Below are 27,597 nucleotides of genomic sequence, written 5' to 3'. Positions count from 1 at the left end.
GAACCCTGACATCAGTGGTGGGCTGCTCTCGGTGCAGTGGTAGTAAAATTGGGGATGTGTGTGCAGCTGCACGCACCTGTGTGACATTTGGCTTCTATGCATGCGCCCAAAGCCAAATCTCACATGATTTCAGTGATTTTTGCTGATTTTTTGCTTCTGCACATGCACGAAAGCAAAAATATTGATGAAAATCACCAAAATCTTGCATGCGCACAAGATTTGACTTCGGGCGCATGCACAAAAGCCGAATCACATGCCAATGCACATGCACCAGTTTGTCACTCGCACACACATACCCACCAGCCCCAGGAAGTGTACTGGTAGGGCTGGCAACGGGCAGCCCTTCCCTGCCTGACATATGTACTACGATTGTTAGCCAGCACAGTTGGCATTGCTGCTGTTCAAGAAGCATTAACAAAGCTCATTATAGAAAGAAAATGGAACTTATTTTGTTCCATTAAGTAGTTAAGCAAACAATACTGATTTTTTTAAAATTGTAGCCAGTATGTTTCACTGAGAATGAAAGGCTCTTGGGAGAAAGAAAAAAGAGATACACAGCTGGCTAGTTACAGGAAAGAAACAACAAACCAGAGTGTGAAATATAAGTCACAACATACTGTTATGTTTTCCCCGTTTTTCTTGTGTTATGAGAATTTGGTATCTCAGAAAATAAAGCTTTTTGACATGTCTCTCCTGTTTGTAGCTCCTTAGGTTTAAAAAGGATATTATTCCCCCGCCCCTTTTTAGGACCTTTATACATTAGGGAGAATTTTTCTTTTCAGTAGGGTGAATTTAAATGATGACAGTCTGAGCGATTTAAAAAAATCTGATTTTTAAATAGCTACATTGCTGATACTGGCTAAAACGATGTTGTGACTTTTGTTTTTCCTTGTATAATTTTGTTTATGTATAAGTGCACATTAAATAAAAAATATTCCGCCTACTTCTTTCTAAATTTGCTAGGATGTAAATAGTATTCTACGACACCAACTTCATCAGGAAAGCAGAAATTTTTAGAAATGGAAACCAGCCCATTGCTAAGGAGCATCTTAGCTATTTTTAGAATAGAATAGGATAGAATGGTTTATTGGCCAAGTGTGATTGGACACACAAGGAATTTGTCTTGGTGCATATGCTCTCAGTGTACATAAAAGAAAATATAGATTTGTCAAGAAACATGTGGTACAACACTTAATGATTATTTTAATTATTTACTTTACTATATGTTATAAAGCAAAGCAAGCTTTGGAATTATTCTAAAGTAGGAAAATGAAATAGCTTTTTTAAAAAAAGCAATACTTTTCATTGTTGCTTTCCAACAGACCTTCACAATTCCCAGGTATGTTATCGCCTGTCTTTGGCGATAGGACATAAAAAAGACAAAGATTTGCACACATAATATGCTCAGGAACTTATGGATATATAATCAATTCACACATAATATGCCCAGGAACTTATGGATATATAATCAATAATATACATTCCAATTGTACTCTGTGTTTTCAACAGTTGTGCTTTATTTTTCTGTAAATATTCTTACAAAAAAAACCCCGACACTGTGAGAGTTTGAAAGACCATACAGGTAATCCTCAACTTCTAACGGGTCACTTAGCGATCATTTGAAATCATTACATCGTTCCAAAGTTTGACAGCTGCTCTCCTCCACAACCAAGTGACCACATTTTGGGCACTCGACAAGCAGACCATATTTATAGCTGCTTGCAGTATCTCACAGTCACATGACTATGATTTATGATGTTTTTGCTGAAAATCTGTATTTATTTGCGTGTTTTGGCAAAATTATTCCATAGCAACAATGGGTTCGCTTTAACAACCGCATTTGCTGAGCGGCTGTTGCAAAAAAATTATAAAATTGGGTTGGTCACATGATAACACACTTTATGAATCTTTCAACTTATGACCCTAATGGGCAGGCTCTACCACAGTTGTAAGTTGAGGACTATCTCTACTCTACTTGACAGTAGGGAAGGACAAAATGAAGGGAACACTGGATGAAGGACACAGCCCAGGAAATGAAAACATTAAAAGCAAATAAACACCAAAAACTTTTCTTGTTATAGCAATCACAGAACTTTCTCATTAATCAAAAATGTCTAAGACTATGAGAGATAATATCTCCTTTGGACAACATTAACCAGTTGCTACTCATCATATTTTCTATCTGAATACATACTTGTGATTAGATTCTTGTTAATTGAATAGCCTTAACCTTCATGAGCCTATCTTCTAAGTTTATATAGCAGATTTTTATTATATGGTACTGAAAAAGGTTTCACACATGTTTTCACACACACAAAAAAAGCTGTTAGATCATAGAAAGAAGCATATTATTGCCTATGGGGTATTTTTAATCCCCAGACATAAGGCAAGCTCAGATTTTTGAATTTTTCCATCCTTGTTCACATCACAATGATGAAGCAGGACCTCTCGGAATTTATCCAGATCTGTACCACTAATGCTGGGCTATAACAATAATGAAAGAGAGAGAGAGAAAGAGAGAGAGAGGGAGGGAGGAAGGGAGGGATAGGAGAGAGAGAGAGAAATAAAAGCACTCATTTTTAGCATTAAACTCATCTACTTTATTTAATACCCATCTACTTTATTTAATTGATTGATTTAATTTAAGTTAAACTCAATACAACACCTTAAAAATTCTTGAAAAATTAAAATATTATAAAACTGAACACAACACGGGAACAACACGTCATTGCCAAGATGAATTATACACCAGTGGGCATGACATCAATCTATGCCAGAGCCTTCCTCTGCCTTTTCTATGTTGTTTCTTCATTTCCCAGCAACTATTCCTTCAAAGTCCCTTATTTAACTATAAACAAGGTTTAACCCCATTTAGCCTCCTAGCCCAGCAAGGTTATATCCAGTCAGTGTCATTTGCTGGGATAATGAGAAATAATGGAGTTGTACTCCGGGATAATAGATTTAATATTTTTTTTTTAAAAAAACACATAACATGAAACAGGCTTCTTCAATTTCTTGAACTTCTCTTCCAGATATTTTGAGCCTGAATTCCTATTATCCCTAGCGAAGATAGGTAATTGCTTGATCTTTACAGGTAACGGCAGGTGTAATCCAACAAAAAGAAAGTTATCAGATTGGGGAAGGTTGGAAGAAATACATTCTGTGGAACTGAAACACACAGTTACTACATTATCAGCAAATGTTTATATCTGGAAGGGAGGATGGGAAAGGGCAGTAACTGAGGAAGGATGGATAATTTGAACAAGACAAGCTGTAATGTATGCAAAAGATGGTGTTGCATAACATGTTCCCATTCTTCTCTTCTTTACCTTCCATCAAAGAGAAAATCGAAGCAGCTTATTTTGTTCAATCATTAAATAGCTGAACTGAAACATTCACTGGTGGACTAATTGCTCTAAGACTGTGAGCAGTTTTCTGGTTAAAAAATAACGGGCAGAAAACATAATAACAAAAAGTTACCTTCACAAGCTCCATCATATCTTTTACAAACCCATCAACTTCTGGACCTTCAAGAGCTCCCGTCTTACTCTGGAATATATAAAGAACATACACATTTGTGGGGTAAAAGCGTTGACATATATATAGTCTCCCTTAATTTTCAAATTCAGCAAAAAAACATGTGACACATATAGATAGAATTGTCGGCTATCAATAAAATGGAAATGGCCCTAGGTTGGGCCAAGAGGCAAATAAGGATCTGTGATGTTCCTTCAATATACCAGGGTGATTTGACACAAAAATATGTAACCCTTCCCTGGTGCAGAGCTGAAGGGATTGTATACTGTAGCCTAGAGGATAATTCTCTGCCTTACAAGGCAAAGGTTGCAGGTTCAAGTCCCAGTGGGTATGGCTAGCTGGTGAGGCCAAAATAAGGCCGAAATAGATCTATCCTAGTCTCCCTTAATTTTCAAATTCAACAAAAAAACATGTCACATACACACACACATATCTACATGTATCACATGTTTTTTGCTGAAATTTTAAAATTAAGGGAGACTAGGATGGCACCATTTTGGCCTTGTTCTGGCCTCATCAGCTAGCCACACCCTTACTGGGATTTGATCTGGCAGCTTCTGCCTTTTAAGGCAGAGAATTAACAGCTGAGCCACCAGACCTGATCCCTTCAGCTCTGTACCAGGGAGGGGCTATATGTTTTTTATGTCGGATCACCCTGGTATATTGATATGTCATATATATATATGTCACATGTTTTTTTGCTGAATTTGAAAATTAAGGGAGACTATATATATGTCAACGCTTTTACCCCACATATATACATACATATTTTGCTCTTCTTCCTAGCAATAATATACTCAATCTTGGAAGCTATATCCCTAGGAAGGATCTCATAGAAAAGAAAAGAGAAAGAAAATTACCCAGAATCCATAAAGGAAAAAAATACTGCCTTACTCCTATCTGGTCAGCTGTGACAACAAGTAGACTGATAAATCTTATAAGAGCTGTGCCATATTAGAGACTAATGGGATATCAGCAACAAGTTATTTCCGCCACATGGACCACATCAATAAGAGTCATAAACTTTCTACAAGTACTTTAAATGTGTGTGTCATCTGTGCAAACACAAGGAGGAAGCAGGTACAGCTGTCCTCCTCTACATAATTCTATTGTTCTGCTTCTTATTGCAAACAGTTGGCTTTGAAAGCTAGAGATGGTCATCTGTTTGTGGAAATTCTTTGCACAATTCCAACTCATAAAAATGAAATGAAATATGACAGCTATGAAAACCTTTGTAGATAGAGAAATTTTCCGCTGCCTATAGCAGTGATGGCAAACCTTTTCTCCCTCAGATGCCAAAAGAGCGCGTATGAGTGCTATCACGCATGCTCGAGTGCCCACGGCCATAATTCAAAGCCCAGGGAGGCAAAAACAGTTTTCCCTGCCTCCTGGAGGTCCTCTGGAGGCCAGAAATGGTCTGTTTCCCAACTTCTGGTGGGTCCAGTAGGGTCGTGTTTCATCCACCCCAGGCTCCAAAGGCTTCCCTGGAGCCGGGGGAGGGTAAAATTGCCCTCCCATCTCCCCCTGGAGGCTCTCTGGAAGCCAAAAATGTCCTGCCAGAGCCTTTGTGTGAGCCAAAATCCAGTTGGCTGGCACACACATGCACGTTGGAGCTGAGCTAGGGCAATGGCTCGCATGCCAGCAAATATGGCTCCTGGTGCCACCTGTAGCACCCTTGCCACAGGTTCGCCATCACTGGCCTATAACAAGGGTGTCAAAGTCACGCTGTCATGTCACCATCTTGTGATGTATCATGACTCCCCCCCCTTTTTTAAACCAGGGGTGGGAGTGCCCAGCGTCTGATGCATCTGGCCTGTGGGCTGTGAGTTTGACACCCCCAAATAGTTTTCATCTGTGTTTGGCTAAAGTGTATTACAGTGAGAGACCAGAATTATCTGTATTTGTACCTAGAAGACAAAAAGAATTACTATGAATGGAAGACAGCCAGGATCTGCTTCTGAAGCAACACATGATCCTTGCCATAAGCAAAAAACCCCAAAACCTCTAGCTTTAATGATTACAAAATAGATACAGATCCTTGCTTACTGCCAAATACCGCATTTCTTTGAAAGGTTTTGCACAGCCCTAGTACATTAAAATATATATATTATTTTTGACATTTTAAGTAATGGAAGGCAGAAAATGGCCTCTGCTAAGAGCAGTATTTGTTTGAATAATGCCCCGTTGACCCATTTGCTATAATAATCTCTGCAACTATGCATGTACAAAAGATTTGTAGACACACACTTACATTTAAAAATAATTACCATAATTTAAATAAAGTGAAATCCATTTTTACACTTTGTGAATAATTATAACCAAGTGACTTGTAGTTTAACTGACCAGTCACAATAATATCACATCAGCAATGATTGTGCAAATAGTGTGAATCATGTAATTTCGATGCAAATTACATCTGTATGAGGGCACTCATGATTTGCATGGCGATTAAATCAGACTCTTTAATGACGGGGAAATTCCGCTTCATTGATTATCTTTAACTTATCTTTAAGCTAGACATAGAGTGTTTGAGAATGTCTTCCAATAAAGGACAGTATGCATAAAACGGGTGGCTATCATTTGGTGTATTGCAAGGTTGGTATTCCCAACTCTTACCACATCGTAGTGTGCAAAGATTTTCTCAAAGTCTCTTTTTCTTTCTTCTACACTGGAAGCCTAAATCAAAAGACATGTAGAAGAGGAATTAATTTTTGGGAGGTGGGAGGAACCACAGGGAAAAAAATAATAATAATCAAGTTCCCCGAAAATTACTGTACTTACATCCAGTTTAAATTGAAGGAGAAAATTTTCCTGAAGAGCTAAAATCCTGAGTGGAAAAAGCCAAACCATTATTTTCTGAGTCTTCATTTCCACAGAAATAGACATTTTTTTGTTTATTTTGCCAATACACAATACATATAGAAGAGAATAAACATGAGGTAATACAGTATATATAAAGAAAAATATAAAATAGGGGAGAAGATATATGAAAGGAAGAAAAGATATATGATATATGAGACAAGGAGAGACAATTGGACAGGGGACGAAAGGCACACTAGTGCACTTATGTACGCCCCTTACTGACCTCTTAGGAACCGGGAGAGGTCAATCGTGGATAGTCTAAGGGAGAAATGTTGGGGGTTAGGGGTTGACACTATTGAGTCTGGTAATGAGTTCCACGCTTCGACAACTCGATTGCTAAAGTCATATTTTTTACAGTCACGTTTGTAGCGGTTAATATTAAGTTTGAATCTGTTGTGTTTGTGCTTGACAGAGCTCAGATAGATTTCATGGGAAGTTAACAGACATTTTTTGAAACAGTAATTTGGGATTATTTGTTTGTTTGTTTGTTTGTTTGTTTATTCATTCATTCATTCATTCATTCATTCATTCATTCATTCATTCATTCATTCCTGAGCCGCACAATATGAGGTAAGGGGCTGAGGCCATTCCGAGCGAATCGAAACCATGAATATTTACCTTGCAAGATCATTCAGATCCAGCCGGCCATCTTTATTTTTGTCAAAGAGCTTCATCTACAAAGCAAATAGTGGAAATGAAATGATTAATAATAGGAAAGCTAGGGAAAAAAACCAAACACCCCCAAACCAATAGCATTTTACTAATCGGAATGATACACTCAAGTTACTTGAGTGACAGTGGGCAAGACAAATGTGGTGATCCAAAGATATTGATATAAATCTACCAAAGATATCTCCCAAGGATATTTGGATTATTGAAGTCATAACTTTAAAATAATATTTTGTGACCCTTCTTTCAGCTAGTGGGCATTAAATACTTAACTTAATCCCTGGATTTGCAGCTGGCTGAAGCATAGATATCAGAGGATTGTTGTTAATGGCGAGTATTCTGAGCAGAGCCTGGTTACAAGCGGTATGCCACAAGAGTCTGATCTGGGTCCTATTCTTTTTAATATGTTTGTGAGTGACATAGGGGAAGGTTTGCTTATTTGCCAATGACTCTAAAATGTGCAATAGGGGTGATATTCCTGGAGGTGTCTGTAATATGGCAAATGATTTAGCTTTACTAGATAAGTGGTCAAAGCAATGGAAACTGCAGTTTAATGTTTCCAAATGTAAAATAATGCACTTGGGGAAAAGGAATCCACAATCTGAGTATTGTATTGCCAGTTCTGTGTTAGCAAAAACTTCAGAAGAGAAGGATGATGATGATGATGATGATGATGATGATGATTCTGTTGTGAGCCGCCCCGAGTCTGCGGAGAGGGGCGGCATACAAATCTAAATAATAAATAAATAAAATAAATAAATAATTATTATTTAGATTTGTATGCCGCCCCTCTTCTTCGAGGACTTAGGGGTAGTGATTTCTGACAGTCTCAAAATGAGTGAACAGTGCAATCAGACGGTAGGGAAAGTGAGTAGAATGCTTGGCTGCATAGCTAGAGGTATAACAAGGAGGAAAAGGGAGATTGTGATCCTGCTGTATAGAGCACTGGTGAAACCACATTTGGAATACTGTGTTCAGTTCTGGAGACCTCATCTACAAAAAAATATTTATAAAATTGAATGGGTCCAAAGATGAGCCTCAAAAATGGCGGAAGGTCTTAAGTATAAAACTTATCAGGAAAGACTTAATGAACTCAACCTGTATAGTTTGGAGGACAGAAGGGAAAAGGGGGACATGATCGAAACATTTAAATATGTTAAAGGGTTAAATAAGGTTCAGGAGGGAAGTGTTTTTAATAAGAAAGTGAACACAAGAACAAGGGGGCACAATCTGAGGTTAATTGGGGGAAAGATCAGAAGCAACGTGAGAAAATATTATTTTACTGAAAGAGTAGTAGATGCTTGGAACAAACTTCCAACAGACACGGTTGATAAATCCACAGTAACTAAATTTAATCATGCCTGGGATAAACAAATATCCATCCTAAGATAAAATACAGGAAATAGTAGAAAGGCAGACTAGATGGACCATAAGGTCTTTTCCTGCCATCAATCTTCTATATTTCTATAAGCAAAATATTTACCTGTTTTCTCCTCCTTTCCAATGTTTCCATAACAACTGATGGTTTGTGTGCATAGAAGCATCCTGGATGGGTGGGCAGAGCCTCACACCGCCAGCACTATAGGTTCTAAGAACTCTTCCAAGCCTGGAGCAACCCACTGCTGGATTGCTGGCTCTCCAAGAGGTCCATTACTAGAAAAACTACCCTTTGAATTATCACCGTATGTATCTCACTGAAACTTGAGTAGAAAAGTCTCTTCCAATGATTTTAGCAAAGGACTGGATTATTTTGTGCATGTGTGCTATTTTTTTTAGATTAAAAAGCTTGCTTACGCAGTTTAAAATTCAAATTTTCATTTAAATGTAGTTAAAATAACAGTGATGCAAGCAATGGTTATTTACAGATTTGTTCTGTTTCTGGAATTGAAATGAAATAATAGATACTCAAGACTTGTCTCACCGAGGACAAGGTAAGACGATATATGACGAGCAGAATCCGAAACCAAGCTATAAGAAATAAATTGGAATCACTCTATAATATGTAAATAGATATATTGCTCTTGGGTCAAGTGGACTATACAAGAAACACCCCCATTTGGTGGTGGGGAATGTGTGTGTGTCTGGGCGGTGGGCACATTTCACTATGCACTGTTTTATGTTGTGTGTAATATAAATTTGTTAAAAATTAATTTAAAAAATTTATATAAAAAAAAGGACTTGTCTCACCGTGCTAATAATCTTAGTCCTTAATTCAAAAAAGTTTCTAGGTATACTGTATAATATTTTAATGAGTTCAACATAATTGAGATAAAATATCTCAAAAAATTGCTAGCTTGCATCATGGAAAGAAAACATAATGAATAAAATTACTAGGACTAAACAAACTCAACACGTGTTTGGACTAAGTGCTCCTGATCGTTGGTTCCAAGTGAGCTTTTTAAAAAACAGGTTATAAGAAATATTGAAATGGAAAAGGCTTACATGGTTAGGTCATTTAGATGGCAATCTATATGCGCTCACTTGAATATAAAATCATTGAAATTAGTGGCTTTTAATGTTAAGTAGATATATTGTGTTGTTAGCGCTATGAAGGCCAAACCAACTATTTAAACTGAGCATGTGGAAATAAACTGGCAGCCAATAAAGATGAAATAATAACAATAACACTGGACTAATGTGGTTGTAGAGCCAGCCTCAATTAATATCCTGCATCTGAAAATTTACTTTTGGTTGCTGACATTCTGCAAAGCATTCACCCTTTACACTTTCCAGCTGTTGCCGCAGCCCCAAAAGCTGAAGGAATGTTTTTGATTTAGGACAAGAACATGAGCATCCTTCCGCACGATCTTACCAAGTGTTGTGGATAGCTCTGGCCCAGCTCCTGCCCCAAGGAATGTGCAGGTGGATGTGGGGGAAACATCCACACACCGCAGGCCTGTTTTGCTCCTGATGGAATTTGCCGACGATGCTTCCTGAGACCAAGGAAGCGTGAGTGACAGGGAAGAGGGGAGTTTGGCAGACAGCCCAGGAGGAGATCAATCACCTGTAACCTCCTTGGATTCTGAACAAGAATTAATGACACATCCACGCATGCGTAGAGTGATGCATAGGAGACAACAACTGAAGGATTATTACAAGAGAAAATGAGGCCACCTGTGGTTGTGTGGGGCTGCTGTAATTAGTGCTACAGATAAAATGCAACCTGGTGTTTTAGCCTCATGGCAGTTTATCTGATTCATTGTTTCGTCAAGATTGTGGTTTTTGTGCTGTTCAAGATTGTGTGTGGACTCTCTGGACTTTAGCATTGGACTCAATTACCCAGTTATTGGGTGAGCAATTGGATTGCATTTAACCTGTGCCTTGTGTGTACCAGAAAATCCCTTTGACATTTAAAAAGGGAGCTGTTTCTGTTTTTATATTTATAAAAACTTTTGGGTTTTCCTTTTATCGTGTGGTGTGTGTTTTCCTGGACTTATTACCCTGTAATTACGGGCGGTTGAAACACGCCAGCAGAACACCAAACCTCTTTAAAGCAGGACTTCCTGAGCCTTTCCTTCCTTACCCAAAACCACTTATCAATAAATTCTTTTTATTGATATCCTTTTTAATCAGAAAGGTCTTATTTAAAGACCTATTGGGATTGGATGATGAGTTTGTGTGTCTCTGCTGAAAGAAATTCCCAATTTTGGATAAATTATGTGGGTTTGGGAAGCACTTCCTTTAAAAAAGCATCGGCTGTTGGTGACATTTCCCTCCAGCACCATGTGTAAAAATGACATATTATTGGGCACAAGTGGGGGATGTGCTCTGAGTCCAATAAAGACAAAATATAGAGTTCCAGAATTGGAAGGTTCTTATGTGGTCATCTAGTTCAATCCCCTTCTCAGGTCTCTCCTTACTTCATTTTCTCTTTGCTCTTGCTCTAATGTTTCCATTCCCCCCCCCCTTGCATTATATTTCTGAAGATAGAAGATTGCTCTTTGAAATGATCCTTAAATCCTCTGTGCTTTGTGTATAATATTCTTTTTCATCCTTTGCTGCACACATCCAAATAATGTAAAAAATCCTTCAAGCTGCCTCAGAGATGTAGGAATTACTATAATGCTAGGAGGAATAGTTAGGAAAGTTTAGTTTACCATGGTATCAGTATATTCTTGCAGTTTTGCCTTGGAAACATTTTTTTCATGCTGCCGAAACAGATCTTGCAGAAAGTCCTAAGTTCAGGAAAGAGGGTAGAGGTTAAATTTCAGCTTTATCCTGGAACAATATGCATGATTCAGAGCTTGATTCATACAAATCTCATGCATAATTCAGTGATGACCAACTTTGTTTTTGCCTCTGTAGGTGAAAATAGGCACAGCGGGTTTCCACCATTTTAAAGAGAAAATAGCTCCTCTACAAAGGTAAAAGAAATTTGTATAGACTTCCGCAAAGCCTTTGATTCAGTAGTACATGACACACTACTGTTAAAACTAAGCTCTTTCAGTGTTTCCAGATCCCTGTAAAAGTGGATAGCCACCTTCCTGTCAAACAGGCAACAAGTAGTCAAAATAGGGAACGCCCTATCAAACTCAGCACCAGTTAACAGCGGTGTCCCCCAAGGCAGTGATTTCAGACCCACACTCTTTATACTTTACATAAATGACCTTTGCAATCATATTATAAGGAGCTGTGTCCTCTTCACTGATGATGTAAAACTATTTAACACCACCGACAATACTGCTGCCCTACAAAGAGACCTTGACTATGTGTCAGAATGGTCACGCAATTGGTAATCCAAAACTCAACTAACAAATGCTCTGTCTTATACATTGGTTAAAAAAAAAATCAGAACACCAAATACAACCTGGGTGGATATGACCTCACACTGTCAAGAACCTAGGAATACTAAGCCCCAGAGCTTACTGTAACAGCATTGCCAAAAAAGCCTTAAGAGTTGTTAACCTAATTTTATGAAACTTCTTCTCCGGTAATATTGTACTGCTAACTAGGGCATATAAAATCTTTGCCAGACCAATTCTAGAATACAGCTCCTCTGCTTGGAATCCATACTGAGCAGTGTGGTCGGGCGGTAGGAAAAGCAAGTAGGATGCTTGGCTGCATAGCTAGAGGTATAACAAGCAGGAAGAGGGAGATTGTGATCCCCTTATATAGAGCGCTGGTGAGACCACATTTAGAGTACTGTGTTCAGTTCTGGAGACCTCACCTACAAAAAGATATTGACAAAATTGAACGGGTCCAAAGACGGGCTACAAGAATGGTGGAAGGTCTTAAGCATAAAACGTATCAGGAAAGACTTAATGAACTCAATCTGTATAGTCTGGAGGACAGAAGGAAAAGGGGGGACATGATCGAAACATTTAAATATGTTAAAGGGTTAAATAAGGTTCAGGAGGGAAGTGTTTTTAATAGGAAAGTGAACACAAGAACAAGGGGACACAATCTGAAGTTAGTTGGGGGAAAGATCAAAGGCAACATGAGAAAATATTATTTTACTGAAAGAGTAGTAGATCCTTGGAACAAACTTCCAGCAGACGTGGTTGGTAAATCCACAGTAACTGAATTTAAACATGCCTGGGATAAACATATATCCATTGTAAGATAAAATACAGGAAATAGTATAAGGGCAGACTAGATGGACCATGAGGACTTTTTCTGCCGTCAGTCTTCTATGTTTCTATGTTTCTATATCAGACATTAATACAATTGAGCGGGTCCAGAGGTATTTCACAAGTAGAGTATTCCACTCCTCTGCTCACAATAGAATCTCTTATACAACCAGGCTCAAAATTTTGGGCTTGGACAACCTAGAACTACGCCAACTATGGTCTGACCTAAGCATAGTACACAAAATTGTCTTCTACAATGTCCTACCCGTCAACAACTACTTCAGCTTCAACCTCAATAATACTCAGACAAACAATAAATACAAACTCAAGGTAAACCGCTTCAAACTCTATTGCAGAAAATACCACTTCAGCAACAGAGTGGTCAACGCCTGGAATGCTCTACCTGAGTCTGTTGCTACATCCCCAACCCACATAGCTTTAACCTTTAATTGTCCACCATGGACTTAACCCGATTCCTAAGAGGTCCATAAGGGGACATGCATAAGCCTAGTCCCTGTCCTACTGTTCCCATTTATTTGTATCATTTCCTATGTTCATGTCCATGTTTATACCTGTTATCTTGTACAGGTTTGACAAATAAATAAATTTTAAAAATAAAATAAATAATAAATTAACCCGCAAATATTGCCCTAAAGGAGAACAGAACATCCAAGTCTTCTCTATATACAGGCTGTAGGCCTATTGGGGTCATTTTTCCCATCCACAATTGCCCCCCCGGAAACTTAATTGCAGCTTGAGCCCACATTGTGAAAGGTGGCTTACCTGGAATTCTGCATAGCATAGGTAATAGGCAAGCATAATCAGAGAGTAGCTAATAACAAAAGCAGCATCTGAATACAGTTCCAGCAAGCCCAGAAACTTACTCGGAGTTCACCGGCTGAAATGAAGCCACTGCTGTCAGCATCATAATGGCGCCAGATCTGCAGGAAAGAAAAAGTGTGATACTTTACAAATTATGTCCTTGAATTAACATCATGACCTCACCAATAAATCCTTTGACAGATTTCTCTCAAGACTATTACAGTGCTACAGGTTCAGGTAGCACTGTGCTTCTCAATTATTTTCTATTATGCCCTCCCCAGTAGCAATAGCATTTTAGCAATAGCATTTAGACTTATATACCGCTTCACAGTGCTTTTACAGCCCTCTCTAAGCGGTTTACAGATTGCCCCCAACAATCTGGGTCGTCATTTTACCGACCTTGGAAGGATGGAAGGCTGAGTCAACCTTGAGCCTTCTGAGATTCGATCTGCCAAACTGCTGGCAGTCGGTGATCAGCAGAAGTAGCTTGCAGTACTCCATTCTAACCACTGTGCCACTGAGGCTCACTCGCCACCGAGGCTCCCCAGGAAGAAGAAAACATTTTGCGCCCCCTGCAACTCTCTGATCTGGGCCCCAATGGAATGTTAGTGTTAATATTTATTATTTTACTTATAAGCTGCAAGCAAACTATTGGCTGGGGAAGGCTGCTCTACCCACTTACTTGGGAGTAAGTCACACTGAACTCATTGGAGCCTCTTTTTGGTTAGGCAGGCATAGGCTACTGTAGTTAGGGCCAATGTTCCCTCTATTTTTTTTTCGGTGTGGAAAAGTATAGTGTCTGAGCCGCAGTCCCTTTGGGACTGGGCGGCATAGAAGTATAAATAAATAAATAAATAAATAAATAAATAAATAAATAAATAAACAAACAAACAAACAAACAAACAAACAAACAAACAAACAAATAAGGAAGAAATTCCCTTCTTTTTTATTAAAAGAAATTAATAATAAAACAAAACCAAAATCTATTACTATTATTAATATCTTCTCCTCTTTTTCCATCCCTGTCTCCTCCCCCCTTGTGTGTGTGTGTATGTGTGTGGGGGTTTTTTTCCCTCTGTTATTATTTGGGTGCTTTTTACCATATGCTTTAAATCAAGAGTCATTTCTCTCTCTTCCTCTCTCCCCCTCTTGCTCTCTCTCTCTCTATTGCTTTCTTTCTCTCTCACTCTTTCTTTCTTTCTATCTCTCTTTCTTTCTTTCTCTTCTCTCTCCTGCTATCTCTCTCCAGTCTCCACCCCTTTCGCTCTCTCTCTCTTTCTCTCTTATTTTCTCTCCCCCCCCCTCTCTCTGTCAGCTAGGGGGCTGCGAGAGCGCTTTCTCCGAGCGCTTCAGGAACGCCTGCCTCTACTGCAGCACCCTTGCTGAAAGGTCAGGGACGAAAGCGCTCCCGGCAAAGTGGTTGCGAGAGGGGAAGGGCGGGCATTCCCAAAGCCCACGGGGAAAACCCTCTCTCGCAGCCCCCTGGCTGGGAGCGCGGATGAGGAGAAGAAGCTGCAGCCAAGGCAGGAGGTAGCGGTGGAGGAGAGGGGGCGGATCGGGGGCAGGGCCAAGAGGCCAAGGCTGCGAGGGGGCTAGAGGCACCATGGGGAGGCAGGGGCGGCCGCGGCTCCCTTTCTTTCTACTGCCGGTGCCTCCCCGCCCCCCCTTGGGCTGGCAGGGGGATGGGGAGCGCGCGCCCATGGAAAAGGGTGCACGGGGGGTATTTTGGGGCACGCGCATGTGCACGCACGCAGCTTACGGGGAACGCTGGTTAGGGCCCTCTTTTGACATGGGGCTAGAGCAGCTTAATCAAGCTGATGTTTTGGGGTCACCGGCCTGGCCCATAAGTGCTGCCTCTGTCGGGCACTCCCAGCAAATGGTGTGGAAGGAGGCTTTAGAGTGCCATTTGAAGCTTTCGCCCAGCTGCAGAGGATGCTCTTCTTTGTCCAGCAGCAGGTTCACCATGTCGTTCATGGCTACCGCGATGCCTGCCAAGAATAACCCCACCCCACCTGGCCACCTTCTCTTTCGGTCTCGGAGCAGCGTGCAACTGGGAAAACACTCCCTGTCCTGTAGAATCGATTGAGAGGGAACATACATGTTCCCTGGGGTCACATGTGCCCCCTGTCATCATTCCATGACCCCAGGGGGGCGTTCCCCCCCTATTTGAGAAACACTGAGGTAGCAGAAGCCTGAAGAAGTTATTGTACTGCTAAAAAAACAAAGTAAATAACATAGAACATTTTCTGTTAATCTGCTTCATTAGATCGGTTTATAGAACTTATCTACTGTTTAGTCTCCAATCACAAGAAAAAATGTTAGTATTAGAAAGAAGATTATATATACAGCACAATTGAGCCCAAAATTTCAAAGACAGAGAAGGAAAGAGTTCAGCTGCCATTAAAAATATATATATATATTTGATTTGATTTGATTTGATTTCTATGCCGCCCCTCTCACAACACAATAAAACAGTTCATAACAAATCTAATAATTTAAAAATTTTAAATACCCCATTATTAAGCAGAGATATGTACAAACATACCACATTTGCTATCCATTTATTTTGTCCATGACATACTCTACACCAGTGATGGCGAACCTATGGCATGGGTGCCACAGGTGGCACACGGATCCATTTCGTCTGGCACACGAGCCATTTCCCTAGCTCAGCTCCAACACGCATGTGTGTGCCAGCCGGCTGATTTTTGCCTTGCCAAGAGGCTATTGGAGGGTGTTTTTGGCTTCCAGAGAGCCTCCGGCGGGATGAGGAAAGGCGTTTTTACCCTCTCCTGGCTCCAGGAAAGCCTTTGGAGCCTGGGGAGGGCAAAACACGAGCCTACTGGATCCACCAGAAGTTGGGAAACAGACCATTTCTGGCCTCCAGAGGGCCTCCGGGGGATGGGGAAAGCTGTTTTCGCCCTCCCCAGGCATTGAATTATGGATGTGGGCACTCGCGCATAATTGCTTTTTTGGCACCCAAGGGAAAAAAGGTTCGCCATCACTGCTCTACACTATCCCATTTTATTATAGGTCTCACTTGTTTGTGTTACTGATTTCTTTTTCCATGAAAAGAAGTCAAACTACAAATATCTAGTTCAATATGTACCTGTGGTTTCCATGATCACGCATCTATTTGCTGTGCAAATAAGATAGCTTCTCTGAAACTGCATTTTGAGGCTGAAACTAAAAAGCCATAAAATCTGTTCTAACTAGGTGTCAAATGATCTTCAGAGGGTGAGAAATGATAATAATTTTTGAATTACAAGGAAGTCTACAAAACACATCTCAGTATCCATACAAAAACTGGCTCAACTGGGCCTCTTGGTGATGTGTTAAAGCTGCTGAGTCATTCTCAGTTTATTGATCAAAACCTTATTTTTTACTAGGATTTTGTGTGTGTAAGAGACTATGGCGCACAAGGCCAGCATGTTGCTGACATGTTTTTCATAAGAGAAATCTGATCACTAAACTACATGGCCAGATAAACACAGCTTTTATTCCTTCCCATATAAAGTAAATATGGCTTATCCATTGTTGTGGTTAGCTCTGGCCCAGCTCCTGCCCCAAGGACTGTGGATGTGGGGGAGACATCCACATGCTGCAGGCCAGTTTTGCCCTCGGTGGAATCTGTTGATGAAGGCTCCTCTGACCAAGAAGACATGAGTGACAGGGAGGAGGAGAGTGTGGCAGACAGCTCAGAAGGAGATCAATTATCTAGCTCCTCCTTGGATTCAGAACAAGAGTTAATGATACAGCCACACATGCGGAGAGCAATGCATAGGCAACAACAACTGAGAGATTATTATCAAAGAAAATGAGGCCACCTGTGGTTGGGTGGGGCTGTGGTAATTAGTGAGGCTGCTATAAATAGCATCCTGTGGGTTTGACCATTGTGGAGGATTATCTGATCGTTGTGTTTCGTGACTGCTTTACTGACTTTGACTTTTTGTGTGCTGATTTTTCCCCGCTTTGAAACTAAACCAGAGCCAAGTGTGTGTCACTTTGTGAAAAAAGAAGGACTGTGAATTGCCTCACAGCTGCAAGCTAAGTATCACAGAACTGATAAGGGACTTGTACAAATTACCAGTTTGTTTGGAGACGAGGGCTCTTTGCTATACCAAAAGAGGGCTTGGTTTAAGTGAATTTTCATTATAAAGAACATTGTTTTGAATTTTCAAACGTGTGTGTGTCTGAAATTTGTACCTGTGAATTTTTGGGAGGATTCTACCAGAGAGCCCGACAGAACAGCCATTAAACCTTCTTACATCTGCAGTTTGTTAAGCCAAAGGCTGACATTTTCAACGGTTCAAAACACACAGTCCTTTTGTGTTTATATTTGATTTAAAAAAATATAAGGTTGTAATTTCTGAACTGAATAAGTAGCTATAGAAAGGAGTATGGTAGGGTAGGGTAAGATAAGGTAGGGTAGGGTAGAGTAGGGTAGGGTAGGGTAGGGTAAGGTAGGGTAGGGTAGGGTAGGGTAGGGTAAGATAGAGTAGGGTAGAGTAGGGTAGGGTAAGGTAGGGTAGGGTAAGGTAGGGTAAGGTAGGGTAGGGTAGGGTAGAGTAGGGTGTCAAGAAGCATGTGTTGTTACTTTCACAGTAAACCACACACATAAAAAATGAGATTATGTATTATACAAAACCCCAAAAGAGATGGGTCTATGGTTCAAGAGGCATGTCAAGGAAGTTTTGTAGGATAAAAGTTGCTGATATTCCATGCCTACATATGATTTTCCTCCCTCCTTTCCAACAACACTTGTCCCAGATAAATTTATTTTTGGGTATCAGAAGAAAAGAATAGAAAGAGTCTCAGGTTTAGCACCTCTCCTCACACAAATACATTCTGTTTTTAAAAACCAAATCCTCCATTACTTACTTTATTTGAAGCAGTGGACTGAGTGACATAACAAATAACAGTTGTTACTTTCAAAACCTGGAACATGCAGCAAGAACTCTTACCCGCATGAACTCCACGCTGTTATTTAAAGGAGTTTCTCTTTGGAAAAGTAGCAGAAAGTTGTCTTCCTCAGTCAAAAACATATTTGCAAGCTAAAATAACACAAATTATTATCATTGTATAACAATCAATATCCTCCATCAATATTAGGTCAATCAAAAAAAGTTAAGAGGGATGAGCCTGTGATTTTTTAAAATGTGTTTGACACATGTGGCACATGTTTTTTTTAAAAAAGGAATGGGCCTTCAATCATACAAGCATCATCCTGACTTTTTAAAAAATATTCCCAATGCCCCTTCTCTATATGTTTACAAGACTCAGGGCTGCCTAGAAGGCATGGTCAAAAATCAAGATGACATCAATGAGTTCTAACTCTTCCTGCTTTTTTTTTAATGGGTATCGCATGAGGGCACACATAAAAACATGGGCAGATCTCATATTGCAAGTTGGCGTGGCTGCGTGGCAGGGCCTTCTCTGTTGCTACCCCGGCTCTATGAAATCAACTCCCCCCACCCCGAGGTCCATACTGCTCCCACCCTAATGGCTTAATGGCTTTCCGTAAGGTCACAAAGACCTAGTTTTGCCGCAGGCCTGGGGGCCATGAATTAACAACTATCATGGCCAAATTGTATGAATGCTATGTAAGTTGTGCTGATTATTTAGTTTATTATGGGTTTGATCTGGGTTTTATTGTTATATGTATTTATTAATTGGATTTCTATGCCACCCCTCTCGGAGGACAAATATATAAGATTATATATTTGACTCTCTTTTTTTTGTATTTTATATTGTTGTAAGCTGCCCTGAGTCCTTCGGAACTGGGCGGCAAAGAAGTTGAATTAAATAAACAAACAAATAAACAAATATTATTGTGGTTGCGATCTTAATCTTTTTGACCAGGGCTTGTGAACATCCCTGCTGGGTTTATTTCCATAACCAGGAATGAGGTATGGCTGAAATGAGAAAACAGCAGCAATGTCTATGATACAACAAATTCATATTTTTAAAACTAGCTCTTGGGCGTGTTCAATTATCTATGCTAGTTTCTAAAATCCCAAAAGAAGAAAAGAGGCAGGTACCTCTTGTATTTGTAAGCGTCCATCATTAGTTACATTGTAGGTTGACATCAATTGTTCTTTCATCTTCTGAATCTTTTCTTCTGTAATGGTGCTCTGTTACAAAATAAATAAATATGATCATAGGACTGTGGCTACAACTGACATTGTAAGAGTAACAGAATGTTCTTTTTATGTTTCTTCAAACTCACCCCCATGGAAGATTTACAATTGGTGTTCTGTACTGAAAGGAAAAGATTTAGAGCAACTAAATGCTAAGAGTAAAAATCAAATTGAACTGCTTTGCTAATGAAGACTCCCAAGTAAACATACTTGCCATATTATCTTGTAGGCATTTGTAAATGGAGGAGCAGCACGCAAACATGTATCCACATATGTAGCACAGAATAAGAAGTTATAGAGAACCACAGCATCTGCAGTTTCAGGTAATCCTCAACTTCCAACCAAAATTGAGCCCAAAATTCCCATCACTAAGCAAGTTGAAGATATCTGCATGCAAAATCAAGTGAGTTTCATCCTAGGCAGAATTTTTTGGAACAACTTTAGAATTGGAGTCATACAAATACCCGGGTGTCATATGGAATCACATTCCAGGGTGGCGCAGCAGGTAAAGTGCTGTACTGCAGGCCACTGAAGCTGACTGCTGTTGTGGTTAGCTCTGGCCCAGCTCCTGCCCCAAGGACTGTGGATGTGGGGGAGACATCCACATGCCGCAGGCCTGTTTTGCCCCCCCCCCCCGGTGGAATCTGCTGATGAAGGCTCCTCTGACCAAGAAGATATGAGTGACAGGGAAGAGGAGAGTGTGGCAGACAGCTCAGAAGGAGATCAATTATCTAGATCCTCCTTGGATTCAGAACAAGAGTTAATGATACAGCCACGCATGCGGAGAGGGTTGCATAGGCAGCAACAACTGAGAGATTATTATCAAAGAAAATGAGGCCACCTGTGGTTGGGTGGGGCTGTGGTAATTAGTGAGGCTGCTATAAATAGCAGCCTGTGGGTTTGGCCATTGTGGAGGATTATCTGATCGTTGTGTTTCGTGCCTGCTTTGCTGACTTTGACCTTTGTGTACTGATTTTTCCCTGCGTTGAAACTAAACCAGAGCAAAGTGTATTTCACTTTGTGAAAGAAGAAGGACTGTGAATTGCCTCACAGCTGCAAGCTAAGTATCATAGAACTGATAAGGGACTTGTACAAATTACCAATTTGTTTGGAGATGAGTGCTCTTTGCTATACAAAAAGAGTGCTTCGTTCATTTGCATTTTTGGTATAAAGAACATTGTTTTGAATATTCATATGTGTGTGTGTCTGAAATTGTATCTGTGCATTTTCGGGAGGATTCTACCAGAGAGCTCGACAGAACAACTGCTAGATCTGCAAGTCATCGGTTCAAATCTCATCACCGGCTCAAGGTTGACTCAGCCTTCCATCCTTCCGAGGTGGGTAAAATGAGGACCCGGATTGTGGGGGCAATAGGCCGACTCTGTTAAAAAGTGCTATTGCTAACATGCTGTAAGCTGCCCTGAGTCTAAGGAGAAGGGCGGCATAAAAATTGAATAAATAAATAAAATAAATAAATAAATTCTGAAGCATAGTTTATATAGCTCCTCCTTCATTTCATAGAATTATTGAACATAAGAAGTGACCTTGGAGATCAGTGGCGGCATCCACAGCAAACCATGATGATATCAAAAATAATACCATGACTTAAATGCCACTCCTACAAACATGCTTTGCAACAACTGACACAAGTAACAGCATTTGTGTGATGCCATTGTGCACATGTCATCATTTTCCCCTGAATCCTCCAATGGAGACCCATGGACCTGTTGTGATTCAGCCTGAGGCTGCTCAGGGGCCAGCTGTGTCTCTGCTGGCTCCATGCCCGGAGGAGGATGACAGCGCAGAGGAGGGGGCTGAACAGTCGGACGGGGGAGAGGAGAGTCAGGAATGGGATGAAGGAGAACAGCATGAGAGCCCCGGGGGGGGGGGGCCTCTCCCCAGCCAGTAGCTTGGAGTCATTAGGTGATGACACACAAGCTGTAATTGACATGAGACAGAGACGTTCACAGCAGCGAAAGGAGCAGTTAAAGAAATATTTTCACCATTGAATTATAAACAGCTGGGGTTGGGTGTGGTCCTCATCAGCAGGGTTTAAAAGGCAGGCAAGGCCTTGAAGCCATGTGGAGTGTTATCAATTGGAGTTGCGGTGACCTGTTTTGATTCTCAACGTCTCTGATCTTGGCTTGTGGCCTCGCAGTCTGGAAGACTCGTGGGAGGCGTCTGTTTGCTATCTACAGCTTTGTATTGGCAGCAAGAATCTGGTAGTGCTTCATGGACTATTCCCTTCGTGTATATATTTGAAGTTCCAGCGTTTTTCCTGTTTGTAAGGACATTTTCTGTTACCTGTGTTTTCCTTGAATTATATAAACTGCCTTTGCCTTTTACCAGTGTGTCTGGATTCTCTTTTTGGGTTGGTATTGGCTTCTGGAGTGACCCAGACAGAACAGGACCCATCTAGTTTGATGCCATGCCCAGTGCATTGGATAACAATCTGTGAGAATTGTTGATTATAGGATGTCCTGGATGAAAAACAGGTAACATAAATTAAATAAGCCAATCCAAACAGGTGATACAGCCTATAAATTAGTCAAGAGAACACCAAAATCTGAGTATCATCTATTGCTAAAATTTGTCTATGCTCCAAGCATTATGTAAACAAGAATTTTGAAAAGCCCAATACCTCCAGATATTTTTATCCCAAATGAAGGATCTTACAGAAAGTATAAAAAAGAAGTGGGTTGAATTCCCTGATGGATTTTTAAAAATATCACCTATGATTATAATGTAAACTTCCAGCTTGACTTTCCAAAGTTGAAACCACAAAAGGAGTTCAAGATCATTTAAGGCTTTGAAAATTATACTATAAAAGGGTTAGCAAAAGAGAACATAATTCATTAGATTTAGTCATTAGCTTCCTTTTTAAAAATAAAATTGCTAACAAATTAATTGCTCATATATTTTAACTCAAAGCCAACTAAGAATTTACCCTTGAATGTATGTGTATGTGTTGGTTTATATAATGTGTAACTTGAAGCAAATATTAATTATTTACTTAAACATATTTTATCAAGCAGTTAGCAGTGTTGCTGTTTGCAAGTAATATTTTAAACTATGTTATTATATCTAGCTAATTCTAATTACAAAATTAGATTAGACAAAATGAGACAAAATTAGATTAGATTAATCAAGAAACAGTTCGTTGTAGTGTGTAAGGCACCACACTAGAAACCAGGAGACTGTGAGTTCTGGTACTGCCACAAAGTCAGGTGGATAAACTTAGATGAGCAACTAATCTCTCTCAACTCTCCCTACAAAAATCTCCCTACAAAAAAGGCAGGACAAGCCACTTCTAAAAGTCACGCCAGGAAAACTGCAGAGACTAGTTCAGGCATTCCCCAGGAGTAAAAATTAACTCAAAGGGACAATAAATAAATACACATTCAGGATTGTTTTCATCATCAAAGAATCCACACCTTACAAATCTGGAAATGCCAAGAAATTAACCCGTTAGCAGACTGGATTCTTTTAGGCAATTTTCTTTACTTAAAATTCCTATTATACACATTATGTGATATTCTTGAAAAATCACATCTCTCTCTCTTTTAAATCCTCCCATAGGTTGCCCATAGTATGAACATCATTTTTCTTTTCTTGATTATGATACCATCCTATTTTTCTAGAGATGTTTGTATATTGGTGTTAAAAACTGTTTATATCAATAGAAAACATATTGTGTTTTTGATTGATTTATATGTTCAGAGTTCAAAAGCTCCAATGTTCCATGTTGGTAGATGTTCTGTCTGGGTCACTCCAGAAGCCAAGACCAACCCAAAAAGAGAAGCCAGACACACTGGTAAAAGGCAAAGGCAGTTTTATAAAATTCAAGAAAAACACAGGTAACAGAAAATGTCCTTACAAACAGGAAAATGCTGTATCTTCAGTTATATCCACGAAGGCAAAAGTCCATGCAGCAATACAGAATTCTTGCTGCCAAGCCGAGGCTGTAGATAGCAGACCTACACCTCCCACGGGTCTTCCAAAGCTGCTGGGCCACAAGCCAGGAACAGAGACACCGAGAAACAAGACAGGATAACGCAACTCCAAACTGATAACACTCCACATGGCTTCAAGGGTTTGCCTGCCTTTTAAACCCTGCTAAGGAGGACCACACCCAAGCCCAGCTGTTCCAAATTCAGTGCTGATAATACTTCTTTAATTGTTCTTTCTTTGATCTGACCGTCTCTGTCGCATGTCAATGACGGCTTGTGCGTCATCACCTAATGACTCCAAGCTACTGGCTGGGGAGAGCCCCCCCGGGGGCTCTCATGCTGTTCTCCTTCATCCCATTCCTGATTTTCCTCTCCCCCGTCCGACTGTTCAGCCCCCTCCTCTTCGCTGTCATCCTCCTCCGGGCATGGAGCCAGCAGAGACACAGCTGGTCCCTGAGCAGCCCCAGGCTGAATCACAACAGTAGATATTGCAGAAGGTGTACTTAATTAGTTGACAGTTGATGAAAAATGTTAGATGAAGCCAGTCTATTTGTTTTGTTTGAAGTTGGAATGATGAGTAAACCTGTTAGTGAGGTCCTAAAAAATACTTTTCTGGTTAACCCACTATTCTTATTTCAAAACAAATAGCTTTTCCTTTTAAAGTACACGGAAACAGTAACCAGGAACAGCTGAGCTGAGTTGTCAAGGTTTCAAAATAGAAAATTTTAAAGGAGAGTGGGGGAGCCCTCAACAATCCTGAGGGAAATATAATAAAAATTTGCTAAATGTAGATAGAAAACCACCAGAAGAGAATTTCTGGATGTCTGTGTTGTGAATAAGTCAATTTCTTCTCTGAACCCAGATTTCAAAATGAACTCCCAGATTCCTCAGTGCATATTGCCAATTAAAAACCACCCTCCCAATTCCCCATGTTGTCTTCAACCATCCAATTGTCTCTTTTTCCATTTTGCACACTTGACAAATCCTGCCATTCTATTGTTTCCCCAGCTGGAGCTGCTTTTCTTACACAAAATGAAAACAGATTAGAGTAGCAAAATGGGAAAAATACCAACAAGTAGACACTCCACTGGCCATTAGGGGAAAAATAACAACAAGGAAAAGTTAAAAATAATAATTATGAAACGGTTAGCTATTCAAACGGAGACAACTTTCAGTGTACACGTTAGTATTTATTTGCTTGCATGATGCCCTTTAAATTTCCAAAGAACAAAAATAGAAGCTGATTATTCTTTCTCACAATAACTCTACTAGATTTGTTTATTTATTTATTTTATTCAACTTCTATGCCGCCCAATCCTGAAGGACTCAAAGCGGCTTGCAACAATATAAAAAGATATAAATACTATAAAAAGATGTCAAACATAAATATCTAAAACTATAAGCCCCAGTTAAAAACCCACAACTCAAAACAATCCAATCAACACACATGTATATCATTCAATACAAGTCAGCCATGACAGAGGTCAAATTCATGGCCCTCAGACCTGCTGGCAAAGCCAGGTCTTCACAATCTTTTGGAAGACCAGTAGGGTGGGAGCAGAATGGACATCGTGGGGGAGTTGGTTCCATAGAGCTGGGGCAGCCACAGAGAAGACCCTCCTCCACGGCCCTGCCAACCTGCATTGCTTAGTCGATGGGACATGGAGGAGGCCAATCCTGTGTGATCTTATTGGTCTCTGGGAGGTATGAGGCAGGAGACAGTCCCGTAGATAGTCTGGCCCTAAGCCATGCAGGGCTTATAGGTAAATATAATATAGGTTGTTTCATAAGTGTCTTTGCATCACCTGTGACTATTCCAAAATAGTCTACCAAATAGTCATAGATTGAATAGATCTATGACTAGTAAAGAAGAAAGGAGCTCTCCCGTTTTCCACTTATAGGATTATAGCCAGTGAAGGGTTACCACAATTTTTACTACCATACTGTGGGTATGGCTTATGCAGGATGCCCTGCATTTTCTTTCAACATCTTTCAGTGCAAATTGGGTGGAGCTCCATTTTTGCTACCCCACTGCATCCCCGCCCCCGTCCGAGCAGTAGCCCACCCCTGATTATAGCCATTGATAATACCTAATATTACAGTAACAATATTGAAAATATGCATATATATGTATCTGGCCCACCAAACACATATGGCATCGGAAGCATATGTCCCTTGCTAGATTGACAAACTAATCAGGTGAGATGAAATTTACTTAATTCTTCCGGTGTAAGTTATTTTGTCCTGCAGAAGTTCTTCAAATCTGTCCATTTATTTAATTATTAAGGTTAGTCACAAAGTTAATCAGATATTTAGTCTGGATTTGGCTTTTCTATCCACCTGTCCTATACCCATCAACATGAAATCATAATTGCCAGTTATTTAGCTGCTGTTGACCTTTGTTCACACCAATTTATTTATTTATTTATTCATTTATTTATTCATTCATTCATTCATTCATTCAAGGTCCTCATTTTACCCACCTCGGAAGGATGGAAGGCTGAGTCAACCTTGAGCCGGTGATGAGAGTTGAACTGCTGACCTACAGATCTACAGTCAGCTTTAGTGGCCTGCAGTACTGCGCTCTACCTGCTGCGCCACCTCAGCTATTAGAAGGTAGGTATGACGTAATTTTTCTCAGCATAACTAGTTAGTACATATTCTCTTCATCAGGGGTGTCAAACTCATGGTCCTATTTATTTATACATAAATAAATAAATACTTTATTGTCATTGTATGTATATGCACAATATACCCATACAATGAGATTGTTGTTGTTATTGTTATCATTGTTGTTATTGTTGTTGTTGTTGTTGTTGTTGTTATTATTATTATTATTATTATTATTATTGGATTTGTATCTTGCCCCTCTCTGAGGAATCGGGGCGGTTAATAATGCCTAAAGACCAGTCCCAACATACATAACAATCCCCCAAAACATACCCCACCCACCACAAATTCCCCACTCTGAACCATCACAACAGACCAAGTAATACTGTCCAACAGCTCACTGATGGTGACCCTTTTGTTCATTGTTAAGTGCGAGTATAGCTCTTGGATTAAAAACTATTCGGAAAAAGTGTGGTCCAAGTTTTAATTTTTCTGTATCTTCTGCAAGAAGGCAACAGTTCAAAAAGATTGTGAGCAGGATGAGAAGAATCTCTAAGAATGTTGTGCAGCTTTCTAAAACAGTGAGATTCGATTATATCATCCAGGGTGGATAGCTGGAGCCCAATGATATTCTGGATAGTTTTAATGATTCTCTGTAGAGCTTTTTTATACGCTACAGTGGTATATTTATTTATTTGTTTGTTTGTTTGGTTGGTTGGTTGGTTGGTTGTTTTGTCCAAAACATAATGAAGGTTACAGAGGATATACTCATAGTGAATTATATCAATGAAAGAAAAGAAGAAAAGACATAGGAATAGAAGAAGGATATATAAAGAAATATAGGAGAGACAATAGGACAGGTTGCTGAGATAGATTTCTCCTTTCTCCTGTCAATTTCTTTTTCTCTCTTTTAATATTTGTAACGAACTAGGATCCTACAATTGCAATAAGATTACCAGAAATCTTTAGGCATTGAAACATAGAAACATGGTATTCTGACTCCTTCATGACTGGGGAAATGTCTGCAGTGACACTATAATTCTATTCAGTGAAACGGAAAATTGTTCTTTCTACAAAATGTCATTTCATGTAAAGCATGGTAACCATGCTCAGCTAAAATGGCCAATTTTCATGGAGATCTCGCCTCTGAAAACAAAGAGGTCAAAAATAAAATTGGATATACACTTCCAGAGAGAGCAACAGACACTAACCTACTGTTCATATATTTAGAAATATGACCCTTCTTTTAAAAAAAAAATTCGGCTACCGATGGAACTACATCAGCTAACATTTATCCCTTAATCTTCCTTTGTTTATTTTTTGGTGTTACATGGAAATATAATGTTGTAATTACAGTGCTACCAATTTAGAATAACTGATCACATACATATGCTTACGGTAGCCTTCCAATAAATGGTTCAAAGTTTAACAGCTGGG

The 27,597-nt window shown here is 39.8% G+C and overlaps 1 protein-coding gene across 1 annotated transcript in view; it reads right to left on the bottom strand.

The window, feature by feature from the left end:
- Positions 1-1,370: 1,370 nt before the first annotated feature.
- The window catches only part of SCGN (secretagogin, EF-hand calcium binding protein), a 29,988-nt gene continuing 3,761 nt past the window's right edge, over positions 1,371-27,597 (bottom strand). Inside the window, exons 3-11 of the mRNA XM_070749124.1 lie at positions 19,502-19,594; positions 18,425-18,514; positions 13,523-13,579; positions 11,166-11,243; positions 7,018-7,073; positions 6,319-6,364; positions 6,154-6,213; positions 3,481-3,549; positions 1,371-2,484 (exon numbers count right to left, since the gene is read on the bottom strand). Coding sequence (XP_070605225.1) covers positions 2,356-2,484; positions 3,481-3,549; positions 6,154-6,213; positions 6,319-6,364; positions 7,018-7,073; positions 11,166-11,243; positions 13,523-13,579; positions 18,425-18,514; positions 19,502-19,594 — 678 coding nt within the window. The 3' untranslated portion in view covers positions 1,371-2,355. The remainder of the gene's footprint in view (positions 2,485-3,480; positions 3,550-6,153; positions 6,214-6,318; positions 6,365-7,017; positions 7,074-11,165; positions 11,244-13,522; positions 13,580-18,424; positions 18,515-19,501; positions 19,595-27,597) is intronic.

Source organism: Erythrolamprus reginae, chromosome 3 (genome assembly GCF_031021105.1).
Source record: "Erythrolamprus reginae isolate rEryReg1 chromosome 3, rEryReg1.hap1, whole genome shotgun sequence".
Classification (NCBI taxonomy): Eukaryota; Metazoa; Chordata; class Lepidosauria; order Squamata; family Dipsadidae; genus Erythrolamprus; species Erythrolamprus reginae.
Note: the sequence above shows the minus strand (reverse complement) of the source record. Positions and strands in the feature narration are given on the sequence as shown.